Source organism: Pezoporus occidentalis, unplaced genomic scaffold (assembly GCF_034315485.1).
Source record: "Pezoporus occidentalis ecotype Australia unplaced genomic scaffold, CSIRO_AGI_Poc_V1 ctg56, whole genome shotgun sequence".
NCBI classification, from domain to species: Eukaryota; Metazoa; Chordata; class Aves; order Psittaciformes; family Psittacidae; genus Pezoporus; species Pezoporus occidentalis.
The window spans coordinates 1,257,993-1,273,215 of record NW_026915899.1 but is presented as its reverse complement, the minus strand read 5'-3'; the positions used below and the strand labels follow the sequence as shown (position 1 = coordinate 1,273,215).

Sequence of the window (15,223 nt, the reverse complement as noted above, 5' to 3'; positions counted from 1 at the left end):
CTCAACAAGTTAGTCCAAGGTGTCCAGAAAGCAACAAACTGCACATATGCAGACTGTTTAAGCTCTGCTTTCAGGTTATGTCCAGTGCTGCACCCAGACATTGATTTATGTCAAACCCTTCTAGACTTCAGGATATCCTCATTTTGGATCTACATTTGGTATGCCCTCTTCTGTCCTATCCCAAATATGCGCTGAAGACAGTGCCCTGAATGTAGCAGCTCCAACACCAATATACCATCACCATCAATGATACAGCATCAAATAATCCAATGCATGGCCATGGGTGGTTGCTGAACCCCTAATGAGAACAATCAAGCTCTTTCCTTGCTACTTTTCAGTGTAAAACCTGCAAGTTTATGACTGCAGTCATTCTCCTTTATGAGCAAACCTGTTTTGATTTTCTTTCCACTTGGCAGCCTGTAAGTGCAATCCCCAAGGGTCACTGAATGCCAGCTGCAGTAAACTGGGGGGCCAGTGTCAGTGCAAAGCCAATGTTGTGGGACGCTGCTGTGACATCTGCTCTGCAGGCAGCTATGGCTTTGGCTTCCACGGCTGCTACGGTGAGTACTTGACAGCCATCACCGGAACCAGAACCAGGACCTGGCTCCTCATGCATACCCCAAGTTTTTAGGGCTTTGAATCCATGATTATGTGTGAAGCAATATAAAACATATTTCCACAAATACTGAATTTTCAATCCCCACTGCGTGCACTGCCATTGAGCAGTGCCTGCAATGAGCAGAGCTGGTTGGAATACATTCAGGACATAGCTTTGCTGTTGGTGTTTTCCAGCATGTGAGTGCCACCCACAAGGCTCGCTGAGCACGCTGTGTGATCAGGTGACAGGGCAGTGCTCCTGCCGCCGGGACGTGGATGGCCAGCGCTGCAGCCGATGCCTGGCTGGGTACTTTGGGTTTCCCCACTGTCGTCCTTGTGTGTGTAACGGCTTTGCAGAGCTTTGTGATCCAGTGACTGGTGTGTGCCTGAACTGCCGGGGGTTTACAGCTGGAAGCCACTGTGAAAGGTAAGTTGATGGGCAGGGCTGCAGAGCTCACTCAAACACTAGTGCTCTCTGAAATATGTGTACCTGGGGCCCATCTGCCCCCCCCATGAATTCGTTGATGACCTTAACTGGAAACACATATCTAAACCTAGGATTAAACTAGGCCTAGCTGCTGAATGGCAGGTACCTATTGGTTTGGCAAATGCATATGGGAATGTGTGTGCATGTAATGCCTGTGGGGGGACTGCAGGCACAGCATGCATGCAGCATTGCAACAAGCTCCCTGCAAGAAGGCATTTGAGACATGGGTGCCGTGGCACCATGTCACTGCGTGTGACATACACTGACCTCTGCCAGCTTTTAAATTGTCAAAGGTCTAACTTCATGCTGAATACTCATTTTAACACCTGCAGTTATCTGTGAGGAGCTTAAATAAACATACCGTTTTGCTGATTCATATTAGTTGCATATGACCAGCAAATGACTTTTCCCATGTGTTCCAGTTCCATTCAAAACTGTGTTCCCCTTTTTCATTCTATACACTGGCAGCAGTATCAGAGTTCAACACAGACATCAAATTTATTATCTATTTAGTTTAGTTTGGCTGGATTGTACCTTGTCACTTACTTTTAAGATATTTCCCCAGGAAACCTATTGAGCTTTTCTTGCAGTGCTTTGGACAATACAGCCTTTGGCTATTGTGCTTGTAGGTAGCAAATAGACTGAAAGTGGGAGACTGAAATACTTGTTGCCGTCTGCCTCTGCAGGAGCTTCAGACCCCAGGAGGAGGATAGTTGAATAGCCAAGACTTTTAGCCTGGCTTGTATACATACAGAGAATTGTCTTCCCATTTACCATAGTAAAGCAGATCAAAGACTGAGCATGCTTCAGAAGCTGCTGTGTTGCCACAGCTGTGGGGCCATGGGGATCCATGACTTAGAGGCAGCAGTAGCAGGCAGGGTAGCAGGGTGGCTGAGACCCCAGGGGGCCCTCAGAATCACCGTTGCCTGTCTGGGTGACAGCACAGCCACCACCACCTCGAAACAGCCATCACTCTGGCTTTGCAGAACATGCCAGGCAGAGCATGGCTAGCTTCGGTACATATGCTGTATCTAAAATATGCATATTCTCTGAATGGTCTGAATGAATCATTGGTTTTTTTCCCATGCCAAGACTTTCTAATGCCATGCCAGCCACTTTGTGTGTGTGTGTGTGGAAATAAATGACAAGGGAATATACAGAATCTTTTACATGGCAGCTTTTAGCTGTGCAAAGCATGTGTGATATTTCATATATACATATATATATATAATCATTTAGATTAAAATGGTTCCAGAGCAGGTAAAAGTTTTCAGAAATATTCCTTGAAAAAAAAATGTGGTGCGTTTTTTTTTTTTTTTCTCCAGATTTTGGGAATGTAGCTCTGATTTTCCATTTTAGAACACCTTTGAAGCTCGCTATACCTGTACCAGTTAATGAGATAGCATTACAATGACCTGGAATGTTAAATTAACTATACATACATATAAATAAATTCACTTCCAGAGACTGAATGGAGCACTTGGCAATCTCTGCTGCTTTGTATTGACTGCTTTGACAGGTGCATGGATGGCTATTATGGAAACCCTCTGAACAGAGAGCCCTGCCACCCATGCATGTGCCCAGAGGAACCTACAAGCAATAGGTATTTTGCACATTCCTGTTACCAGGATTCCCAGTCTGCACAACTAGTCTGCAATTGTCTCGAGGGATATTCAGGTACAAAGCAAAATAAGGTCTGGGTTTGATTCTATTAAAATTAATGTAAAAGAGAAAAATTACCATCCTCCACCCATCCTCTGCTCAGAAATGACAAGTGAAGTAATGGTAAGAAAATAGGTAAGAAAAGTTTACACTCAGATTTACTGAAATTAGGTGGGGAAGTCCTGACTGAGAAGAGCCGGAATTGTGCAACTAGTGTTTGAAAAAGAGATTCACTTACATGAATACAGTGAAGCCACTCATTTATCTGATGGCACTCTGTGGAAACCTTTCCAGGAGCACTATATTAGCATGATGGACAGAGGGGGGAGAACTGCAGTTGCTTGTTACCTCTGAAAAACAAGACCTGCAAGCCCAAATCAGAAAGAACAGGGCATCAAAAAGATCTGGAAAGATTTTCTAATCAGAGAAAGTCTTTGTTCACATAGAGACATTTTGCCCAAAAGTAACTGCTTCACTGTTTAAATGGTCACTATAGAAAGATCTCCAGTGATAGAAGCAAACCCTAATAGCAAACACTGCCAAAAACTGAACCAATGCTGTCATCTTTACTTAGGCCAAGTTCCTTTATAAGTCAAGAGCAGTTTTGCTTGAGTAATTGCTGTAGGGCCAAAGTGATCCTTGTTGGTTCTCACCCAGGGGATTTCTGTCCTTACAAACCACCACAATCCTCAGTTCTGCATTTTCTTCCTCCTGCTCCTTCCCAGCAATGCTCTTGGTCATCACTTCTGTGGCACTGTCTTCACTTCCTCAAAGATCATGGTCTGGCCCCGTGTAGCATGGTGAAGGAGCAAAGTCCTTGGTTGAGGATGAGCCAGTGGATGAGGTCTTAGCAACACCAGCCTGCCCAGAAAGGTTTCTGAGATGCAGAGAAGTAGCACCCAAATCAGGGCAGGCAGGTGTGCAGGAGTAATTTCAATGCCTGCAAGCAAGGTGAGAGCATCCCAGAACTCATATGACCTCTTGGGGATCCTCCACTGTGTTACAGAAAGGAGCGCAGGTGTGCCAGATGCTGGGTTGCTCCAGGAAAGGGCACCTTCCACCTTCCCATGCTGCATGTCAGGGTGAATGCCCCAGGGAAAATCCTGCAATATGGCCAACCCCGACTGCTGCCATTGAAAGGACTTCGCTGGAAAAAAATGTTTAAAGGTGTTGTGTGAGGGGGTACCTATTTACTACTACTGAAAGAACTTCCTTGATAAAAACGATTTGGGATGAAGAGAGTGTTTCCATCAGATTTTATTGTAAGAGATGTAATTTAATGGATCATAGGATTAAGGGGCAACAGTCTCAAGCAGGTGGATATTTTCTACTGGAAATGTGTGTTTGAACAGTGAGGTTGAATCTTTTAACAGTATTACTGGAAATTACATGTTTCACTTGAGTTCCCATCAGCCAGAAAATATTTTTACCTTCCTCTCCGACAGGCAGTCGGTGTGATGAGTGTCCTAGTGGGTTCTACAAAAACCCAGGCAGCCCTGGTCTTGACTGTGCACCATGTCCCTGCAATAATAACATTGATTTGACAGACCCAGAGTCCTGTAACAGGATCACTGGGGAATGCACCAAGTGTTTACACAACACCCATGGAACAAACTGCCAGTTCTGCAAACCAGGATATTTTGGCTCAGCCCTTGATCAAAACTGTCAAAGTAAGTAACCAACAGCACTGCAAGTGTGTATTGCTACCCCCAAAAAAAAGTACAGAAATTAGGCTACAGGAAGAGGTTAGCCCTTGGAGGAACAGTAAAACTAAAGCAAATCAATGGGGCAAAACACAAGAAAAGCAAATATGTTTCTATATATACAAAATATATAAATCAGTGATACAGATAACTGTTAATATGGCATCTTTGTTATCCAGGTCTCATTAAATCTCACACTGAATATCACTTCTAAGAAACACTTACTTGTGAAATGAAATCGTTACTCTCTGTTAGAAAGATAAATGTGCATTCAGCCCATTGAGGAAGGAATCAAAACTAAAGGAATCAAAGATGATTGTTTATCCATGTTGCTGGCTAATGCCAGCTGAGCAATGCTCAGTTAACCAGGTGATCTCTTGCTCAGCTCCCTGCCTTACCAGTTGTTTCCATTAAGTGGCTACTAGAGTGAGACTGTTAAAGCAATTTAATAGGGTCCATGACGCTGTCAGTAACTCCTCATTTTTAACAGAAAGGCAGAAGTGTATGAAAATGCAAGGCATAAATTTCTTCCCAATGTTTCTCAAGGACTATGTTCACAAAGGTACCTGACTGAGGCTCTAATTTCTTCAGGCCAGACAGTGACATATTTTCAAGAAACTCTTGCTGAGAGTCTCTAAAACACAGTTAAGCCCATTCCTTGTTCATCCTTGGAAGATGTCCATTAGAAATGGTTGAGCAAGAACTGGCTCCTCACAAGGAAGGCTTCTTATCTTGCTTATCTTACTGGCATTTCCCACGCTGGATAGTGCCTACTGTAAATCAGCTTCTTCTTACCCAGCATATTTAACATTTCATTCTAATAAGATTCAAAATTCACTATGCCTTAATTTTTTGTGCCTGTTTCAAAAGTTCTGAACGCTCCCAGTAAGTTTGTTTGAAGCAATGTAGAAGCTATTATAGAAAGATAGGTAAACTGCATGAGATTAAAATCGTGTTCAAGATTACTAAAAGTAAACTTACAGCATGGACTTTATGTACAGCTCTGATTGTCCATCAACTGTCTATATTGTTGTTCTTCTTTTTGCAGGGTGCACTTGCAATCTGTCAGGTGTTCACCCTTCCATGTGCCCAGGTGGTGATGCAGCCTGTCTGTGTGACCCAGCCACAGGAGCTTGCCCTTGCCTGCCCAACATAGTGGGCATGACATGCAACCAGTGTGCCTCTGGCTATTGGGACCTGGCTAGTGGAAAAGGATGTCAGATCTGTGACTGTGATCCAAAAAACTCCCAAAGCAACCAGTGCAACCAGGTGAGAAAATTACTCTGCTTTCTGGGAACCTGGGTGGTGGTGTTTTGGCATGGCACAGTGGGGAGCGTGCTTCTTATAAATGAGAATAGTTTTATGTCATGCTCCCTCAAAACAAGCAGTCTTTAGAAATTTGCAGCTGGTGCAACCACCCTTAGAGTCATTAGATCAAATGTGCTCTTCTAGTAACATGGCTCTGCTTGTAAGCAATTTCTTTTTGCCTGTGTGTTTCTTTGTCAAGTGAATCTTAGAAATACTTAGTAGGAAAACTTCATAGGAAAAAACTGCCTTGTAAATATGTGTATAGGGAAGAGGGAAGTCCAGGCTTGGACCCAAGAGTCTTATGAGTATTTTTTAAAGTGTTTATTTTAATAAAGTAGCAGCTGTGGCCATTAAATTAATTGTGCCTCATCTATCAGACTGCTAGAATATTTTTCTCATCTTTAATTCCTGTGCAATTTTTAGGGCTAGAACATGGCATATATAAAACAGTTTTAGAATAGAGAGGTAAAATTGCAGTTACATGGAGTCAACAGCAATTTTTCTATTGATTTCAGAGCACTTATCCCAAGCTCTTGCTGATGTACTTTCACATTTTCCTTTCAATATGCTTTCTGTTTGTTCCAGTTTGGTTAGTAGATTTATTATTTTTCCTAGCAAATGTAGCCCTTAATCTCAAAGAACTACTACTGCTTTTCTGAGCTATACCGATTACCAGAGCTGTAATTCCCTGCAGTTGAATTTAATAGCTGAATTCCAAAACAAATTTTCTAGGGCAATGTGCATAATGTACCCTTGAGGTTTTCAGTTACAGTTAATATATCATGTAGTTAAAAGTTGAAATGTTAAGATGAGTACTTTGCCCCAGCAAGAATAAGAAATTAATTTGTTTTGCTAAGGAAAAGAATCTTCTCTCTTAAGTTGTAGTCAGAGGATGAGTTCTCAAAGAGCATCTGTAGACTGGAACACACAAAATCTTTCATCTTAGTAAAGTAAAGCCACTTCTCAAAGTCCATTTTGTTTTCACATCTTGAGGAGCAATATGGGAAAGATGGGCCGATACTTTATAAACCATGGTGTTCAAAGACCATGTGCAAGCAGTGTCACTGCAGTCCCCATACATCTATATGGCATAAATCACAGGGAGAAAAAGAAACCCAGTAAATAATGTATATCCAGCCATATGACTCAGCAGGAAGCTATTTAATCCTAACTGTCTTTACAGTTTACAGGCCAGTGTCCATGTAAGCTAGGTTACAGTGGAAGATGTTGTGATGAATGTGAGGAAAACTACTTTGGCAATCCCCAGGCGCGCTGCATTTGTAAGTATTACTGAGTGGGGACAACCGAATTGGAAACTGCCTCAAAAGAAATGTTTGTCATTTATATTCATAGGGAAGACAGAACATACATGTAAAAAAGGAGGCTTTTGTACATTTATGTGTATGAAATGGATAAAAGTGTTTATATTATTTACCTGTATTGTTCCTTCTATGGTTATGATGGGACCATGGAAGTTAGAAATGAAGAGCTATTAACCAGGCAGTCCACTTTGCTCTAACACTGGTTTGCTTTTATGTCTTGAAATGCACAGTTGTACCTTTTGCATGTGTTAACCCCACAGAAAAGGAACGACTGGATGTAACATGCTGTCCCTTTCTTACAGCATGCGAGTGTAACCTGGAGGGAACCAGCCATCCCAAGTGTGACAAAGCCACTGGCGTGTGTAACTGCCGTGCTGGTGTCACAGGCCGATTCTGCAACCAGTGTGGCCGTGGCTTTGAGAAAGATTTCCCCTCTTGCCGCCAGTGTCATCTTTGTTTTGATCAGTGGGACACTGAAATTACTGCCCTCGCTCAGACTGTTCAGGGTTTAATGAAGTTTGCTGCAAACCTCGAAGATAAAGGGGGACAAATGCCCAGCTGTGACACGCGCTTCAAAGCCTTTGAAGATGCCATTTCTGAAACTGAAAGAATTTTAAAACATCCTGTTCTTTCACTGGAGGCCATCTCAGGCATCAAGGATTTCCAGGGCTATGTTCAGTAAGAGCTTGACTGCTCCCAAAAAAATTCCCTTGGCTGACAAAGCAGTCTTCCCCCAGGCTCCGCCAGCCATCCCTACACATCAAGTCTCACTTCACTTCTTATCAGCACACAGATGCTGGACTTTTAATTCACTATTTTCAATAGATCTATGAACAAAATAATCCTTATACATATTATCTGTCCTCCACAGGCAGATACTTAAATGCTGGATTTTTCGAGTTCCTCCTAAGGGTTTTCTAAATAAGCCATTACAAGTAAATGCTTCTGCTCATTTAGAAATTTATTTCTTGTCCTCTAAAATATTGTGCATCTCGGTTCTAGTTTAAGAACAATCTGGCCTGACTTCTGCATAACTGCCATTTCTCTTTCAGACAGAAAGTTGCAGAAATATATCCCCTTCATGGTACACAGTATGAGTTTCCTGATCTTAATAAGAGCATAGAAGACATTGGGGAAGAAGCTGACCTAGTGTATGAACTTCTACAACAGAAAATACATCTGCATCGAAGTTTTCATTACTTGAGCCTCAAAGGTAAGGCAGCCAGCAATTAATTGACATAGGGGGACATTTTCCATGAAATTTCGGAATGTTTTTCTCACCATCAAACCATACAACATTCCAAAGATCCCTAGATTTTAGCTTCTTATGGTAGTGCAAAAATGGAAATACTAACATTTTCTGCTGGCTTTCCAAACTCCCTTTTATCTTAAAATACCATGATAGATGGCATCTAGCATTCAAATATATATGCTAGGGTCACATTGGTCAGAAGTCTTATGAATCCCAGTGTTTACATCACGATTTAAAAGCAACTGAGTTTCACAGTATAGACTCATAGATCACACACTAGGAACAGCAAAGGTTTTTTTCCCCTCTTCTGACTCCTCTTGCTCTTAGCAATACTTAAAGAATGTTGTACAGCAATAGTTTGTTTAATTAAAGTAGAGAGTCATAGCACAAATTCTTAATGTTCCCATGGGAAAATACATGGCTTTACATGGTAAGGAACTAGCTCTCCATCATCAAAAAATGTGAAGTCAGAACTGAGTTCCTTGGCATTTTTAAAAGAATTACACCATCTGTGCTTGAGCCAAGTACAGTCTCCATCAGCTGCTAATAGCAGTAATGACAATGTCACAGACTGGTTTCTGAGGAAAGATGGGGATCTCAAACAGATGCCAGATCATCCACAATGGCAGGAGACTGTCAGTAGCATGCTCTCTAGAGAAATGATTGCTGAGATATGAACCCCCAGAAGATTAGGTGTGCACTGCACAAGACAGAAGCTACAGGCTTGTGTCTCCCATTTACAGTTCCTCTGTGTTTCATTCAGACAAGAAAAAAATTGGCCTGGGCAAGATTGAAAAGAAGGAAAAGTCAACAGAATACAAGGGAAAGGAAGAGGGGAAAAGAGGGATTAATTAAAATTTAGGTCTCCCCTGCCCTGTTGTACTTAGCAGCGTCCCCAGGGCCAGCTCTTTGCACAGTCAGCACAGCTCTCCCAGGCTCCACTTCCCAATTCAACTGACTCTTGTGCAGATTCTGAGAAAGACAGGAAGGCAAAGAAACAATAAATCCCAGGGAGGTCAGTGGATACACAGCTGAAGCATCTGTGGTGCTCTCTGGTCGTGTTGCAAACCCGCTTCATCTTTTGCCCTCAGGAGATGGATAAACAGCCCTATAAAAAGCACTTGGGAGTGTGGGGAGGGGAAGACCTTGGATTTAAGCTGAATTTCTGGTGAGGCCCATAAATATTCATTGGTCCTGCTACCAAGCATTTAACAGCACAGAAATAACATTTCCCTCAAGAAAACCAGCTTCTCTGATATCCAGGAGAAAGCCTGGCTCCCTCACCCTATCTTCATTTCAGGACCAGCAGCACATCCTAAGCAGGGCTCTTTCCTCTCTCTTTTCTGCTGGGGTAGAGCAGGATATGGCCACATACACCACCTGGGGCACACCTGGCACTTGCGCTCTAGACGCATGTAGGGAACGGGCTCCTACCTACTTCTCTTTGCAGAGAATCAGGACTCAAAGTCTTCCTTTTAGGCATACATTCAGCTGACTGACCTGGAAATGTCAATAGCTAATGATGAATTAAAATCACTGGAAAAAACAAGACACAAGTGTCCTTAAAAGAATGCTTGCAGTTTATGAAAGCTCATGAAATTACGGCTTCCCAGCTTTGGCCCCTGACTTTGAAGCTACAGTGGTATGGTAATGCACTGAGTACAACTTCCTAGGTTGTAAATCAAGCCTGTGCTACGAGGCGGTGTTTAATGTAAAAGAACTTGAGAACTCTACAGCTCCGTAACAATCCAAGCGTGAAAAATGCATTTGGGACACTTAATGGAGAGCTGACCTACTGTAAAATATTCCTGTGATGGAATTGTTGCACAAAAGAGAGTCTCTGGCTTAGATATGGAGTCACAGCAGCCTCTTGCCAGGTATTTTGGATTAGAAGCTAACTTTAAAGTGTACCTTGTTTCCAAGAGTCACAAGATGAAATAAATAGCCCTAGTTCCACATAACTAAACATTGTTCAGCTTCAACTAAACAAGGCCAAGGACTTTAGAGTCTGATTCAGAGCATGCAGGACTTGACGAGTGCCTTGTTATTGACTTCAACTAGTAACTGATTCAGTTACCGACACAAAGGACGTTAATCAGTGACTTCTAATGCTTTTTCACTGCCCACACATCAGTTCTGGCTCACTGCACGTACTTCTGCCCAGGGATCTGGGGACAACTTTGGGTTCTCTGGAGATCTGTGAAGCCTCAACAGCAGTAACTTTAAATTATGTGTTTTGCAAAAGGTCTGAGTGCTTTCCTTAGGCCATTAATCTGCAAAAATATAATATTCTCCAACCCTTCTGAGTCTGTTTAAGGGAAAGCTTACACTAAGCAAACAAGACTCTTGCTGGAAAGCATTTTTTGTCTGGCCTACAAGTTTATCATGGAAATGTTGATTTTTTTAATGCATCAACCTTGAAATTGGATTTTCCGGAGCCAAAGAAAACTCATAAATTCCTATTTCTATTACAAATTTTGGCCTCAGTTTATAGACCATTTAATTTTTGGGTGCCATGCTGAACAGGCCGGACAAATGCTTTTCTGACTCATAATCAGAGACCTGATCATTTCATAGGTTTTTCAAGTGGCAGAAACAGTTCACATGCCTAAACTTCAAAACAGCATAAATGACAGGAACTTTATCAAATCAACAACAAGCACCAATGGATGAATGCAGATTATGTTATTAATGCAGTAGCAGTTTATGTTATTAATGAGATCCCCTTAATACTTTTTTATCTTTGTATCTTTCATTCTCACACACTGTAGACCCTGAAGAATTACATGGGATCCACTGTATTTTCATCTAATTTTGGCAGGTTTTGTGAGTATCAATAACTATTCCTGTTTAGCAACTGGCTAAGCACTAAAAAGCTTGACTGAGGAAATGACAGCTTGTGTCCCTCCTTGCTGTCCCAAACCAAACACCAGGGGCAACAAACTTAACCATCAGTCACTCCCCATTTGTCCAGAATTCAAGCAAATACATTCATTAAATGCAACCTATTTCTATTGCTACAGAGGCCATCAGCAACATTAAGAAACACTTTGAAGTATCATTGCTGGCAGAACAGAAGACCAGTGAGACAGCCCCTATTGTAAGATACTCAGAGTATACCAGGAACTGTGTGCTTACTATGTTGGGCCATCAGGCCTTGAAAGCAAGCAATGTGCTGGAACAACTGAAGATGATCAAGAGCCCTGATGTCCAAAACTTAAATGAAAAGGTAGGTGTTGTAAATTTTGATTGGAGGCCAAACAAAACTCTCTTTTTTGATGCTGTTGGTAGGTTTTATTTTAAAAGGGTGCTTACATGCCTTTTTAAATCTGGAAAACGACACTTCCCTGGCACGACATGCAGTCATGTCAGAAACAGCTGCACTTCTCAGCTGTAGTTACTACCAACTTTCTGGAAGCCATTGCTCCCAAGGCAGACCCAGCACAAGGAACTCTTTAAGAACTCTCTAGTCTCAAGAGGACATCAATGTAAATTCAGAAAGATTAACCCCAGCCTCCTTCATCAGTAACTTAAACTAAGCAGGGCAACTTTGCCTTGGAGCGGTGTTGCAGAATGACTCTAAGAGCAGAACCATAGAGTTCTGGAGGACTGTGCAAGCAAGGCAGGGGGTGGCCCCCACAGGTGGCCGGAGACCGGACCTGGGAGGAGAATGTGGAGGAAGCTGTGGGGGCTAACCAATACTGTTATGCCAAGAAGGAGTGGCTGAATACCACTCCTATATATGTGTGAACTGCGTCACAAATAAAGGAGAAGTTGCTTATCACCCATATTGGGTTGGCCTGTCTGCTTCTCCTCGCCGCTTACAGAGCGGATGCCCTGGAGTGCTCACATATCCTTTGCATCACCATGGAACAGGAAGGGATTTGTATTCTGCGGGGCAGCAATGAGTACCTGATAGCACCTTCAGCCAGACCTGACAGGTCTGGAAGAGATCATCCATCTAGGTCTTTAGTCTTAAGATCTGTGTTAAACTATATAAAGGGCTAGACATAGTACTATGTTGTGTGAGAGGTGGCGTGCTTTGGAACAGGCCATTGACACATAGGCAGGATGTGGCCAAAGGAAGAGTTTCAATGCTTTTGCCATAGAGGAGCAAAGCAAGGGTCTCAGTGCAACACATGGAGCCCAACAAATGGCTCCAGCAAGCTATGGGCTGCCATTGTATTCTTCAAGTCAGGTGAGCGGAACCTCTAACTGTCAGTGGCACCATCTTTGCAGAGACCAGACCACTGCCTCTTTGGAAAAATCCCTTCCTATGTTCAGTGTTCATATGATGTCAAACATTTTCTTTCCCCCAGGAGCATACCTCAGGCCCTCAGAGGAGACCTGACATAAGCATCTTCCTTTCTTATTTCAGGTCTGCGGTGTGCCAGGAGACAAGCCCTGTGTCACAGCAGCCTGTGGGGGAGCTTTGTGTCGGGACAGTCATGGACTCAGGCAGTGCGGTGGCCCAAACTGCAGCGGGGCTCTTCCTCTCTCCACTGAAGCCTTCAGGAAAGCTGAGGAGACTGCTGTGCTGCTAAATAACTTGACTACTCAGCTACAGGAACCTGAGAATCAGGTGCTGTATATCAAACCTACATTTGTTCAGTGAAATAGATGGAGGATGAGATTTGGGAGGTCACAAATCTACAAAAACTCACCCTGTCCCAGCATCACAGACCTATCACAGTTCAGTGCCAGTAGTATTAAGCACCAGTCCCACCAAGAGACTGTAGCTTTGGCTATGCCTTCCTCTTCCGCAGAGCGTCCAAGATCTTACGGTTCATGGTGCACTGTGTCTATGGAATTCGGTGGTATCAGGCTAGTATTGTCTATATTTTTATAGGGAAAGATTCAACTGGCACCATTTGTCAGTAGCCTCAGTATGGCCCATGCTTATTGCAAGGGGATTACTGCTGTGCATAGGGTTAAGTTCTATTTATACAGCTTCATATTACTCTTATGTTTGCCATTAAATAATTTTTGCAAATAATTTCAAGACAAAGCTTTTCTGCCCCTGGTGATATTTAGAAGGGGATCAAGTAGTCAGCTCTACTGCACGGCAGTAGTGAAAAATAACTCAAGCAAAGTGTGGCTGATGCAACATGGGCCAAGGAAACAAAATAGACAAATCCCAAAACACCAGTAAAGACAGTTTGTTCTTATTAACAATCACAGCCAATGCCTGTCGAAGTTACAAGCACACACATTTCCCAACAGAAATGTCATTCTGCTGTGGCTTTGTCCTGTTCCTGAAGGGTGCCTGGACATCCATTTCCTCTTCTTAAAATGTACCCATTCTGCATCACAACTAACTGGTTTGGAAATGATCAGTCAGGGCACATGCCTGGGACCCCAGGACACAAAAGGGAAGCAGCAAAAGGCATCTACTGAGGTGGTGAGCACCAGGCTGCCAGGACATTTTCCTTGGTGCTCCCCAGCCTCAGGCAGCTCTGTGATAATATCAGTGAAATATTTTGAGATGTTTCGGAACTAAAAACATCACCATTTTTCATGTTGCATGGGGAAACAGCAAACCTCTTCCCTCCACAGACTGCAGAGAGGCAGTGCCTGTGCATTTCCTTAAGGCAAAGCATAGTCCCCAGCAAAGCAAAATAATGATGGAATTCAATGGTTAATCTAAAGCTGTCATTTAAGTTATCAACAATAATAATTTAATGGTAAAATGTAACTTTTAAAGACAAGCCTTAAACTCTACCTTCCTTATTTGTGTCCTCTTAAGTTGTATTTTTAACAGCAAGTCCAATGTGAAAAGGCAAATGGAATTGCATGCCTTTTCTGTGCTGAATCCAATCACTGACATACTGCAGTACTACAACAGAAGATAACAGCACCTTCTTTTAGAAACAGAAGGAGCTGTGGTTTAGCAGAAAATAATGAAGAGAAAATAATGTTTGATTTAGGCTTTTCCTGAGACCAGATGAAGGCCATTTTGTAGCAACTTCTGGAGTCCTCCAAAGGGGACTCCTGCTATTTTTCAAAGTCACATCAAGTGATTCCAGCTAAGGCCTAGATCAAAATAACCTTTGTGCCAGACCTCAACATGCCAAGCAATGATAGATAACCTGCAGAAAATGGCTCTGCTATTTCTAATAACATTTCCAGGTTGAAAGCATTAGAAAAATGGCAGAATACAGCAAGTTGAAAGGCTCACAATTTAATGCACAACTGGAGAGGACTAAGAATCAAATTGAAGTGGATGGAGAGATCACTAAGGAGTTCATCCGAAAAGTGAAAGACTTCTTGTTAGGTAAATATACAGAGTTCTTTCTGACTCATTTTTAATATATATTCCAATATAATATAGCATAGTAGGTGGCCAGAAAATTATCTAACTGCATATACAGAAAATTTGTCTACCTCCTGATCTGTGCGATCTTCTTCAATCCCCTTTTTTCTAGTGCCTGTTTCTACCAGGTGACAGTACACTGTTATCATTTCCCAACAGATCTGTTACATTCTGATTGTCATCTTTTATTAATGCACTTCATTTGAAACATCAAGTAATTCCCTCAGATCTTGGTTTGTTTGAATAAAGGACTACTTAAATAATTTCATACAATATATCAAGACCAGGCACGTCCAATGCATCCTCAAATTGTTATTCCACCCCCTTCTTCCAGGCCCATAAATAGAGGCTCTCCATAGGGAGCGTGGGAATTAGGACACATACCACTCCATCGTCTCCATAAAGGTGTAGCTCAAGGAATCAAAGGATTCTGGTAGAACTTCACAGCTTTCATAAAGAATAACTAAACAACCATACATGCACTAAAACTTTTTCCACCCTCACGACTGCAGAAAACTGCTGTAAGAAACAGACCCTTAGATTTTTTTTTACCAGATGCACATCAAAAGAGTTCAAATG

At 42.3% G+C, this 15,223-nt stretch overlaps 1 protein-coding gene across 4 annotated transcripts in view; it reads left to right on the top strand.

The window, feature by feature from the left end:
* LAMB4 (laminin subunit beta 4) overlaps positions 1-15,223 on the top strand; it is a 46,456-nt gene that overhangs the window by 24,801 nt on the left and 6,432 nt on the right. For all 4 annotated transcript variants that reach the window (XR_009968417.1, XM_062638304.1, XM_062638303.1 and 1 more), the window contains 11 exons: positions 417-560; positions 793-1,024; positions 2,604-2,761; positions 4,192-4,416; positions 5,498-5,718; positions 6,941-7,037; positions 7,382-7,757; positions 8,132-8,292; positions 11,355-11,560; positions 12,710-12,913; positions 14,461-14,605. Coding sequence is in view for 3 of the 4 variants with exons in the window: in XM_062638304.1 (XP_062494288.1) it covers positions 417-560; positions 793-1,024; positions 2,604-2,761; positions 4,192-4,416; positions 5,498-5,718; positions 6,941-7,037; positions 7,382-7,757; positions 8,132-8,292; positions 11,355-11,560; positions 12,710-12,913; positions 14,461-14,605 (2,169 nt within the window). In the remaining variant the exon portion in view is untranslated. The remainder of the gene's footprint in view (positions 1-416; positions 561-792; positions 1,025-2,603; positions 2,762-4,191; positions 4,417-5,497; positions 5,719-6,940; positions 7,038-7,381; positions 7,758-8,131; positions 8,293-11,354; positions 11,561-12,709; positions 12,914-14,460; positions 14,606-15,223) is intronic.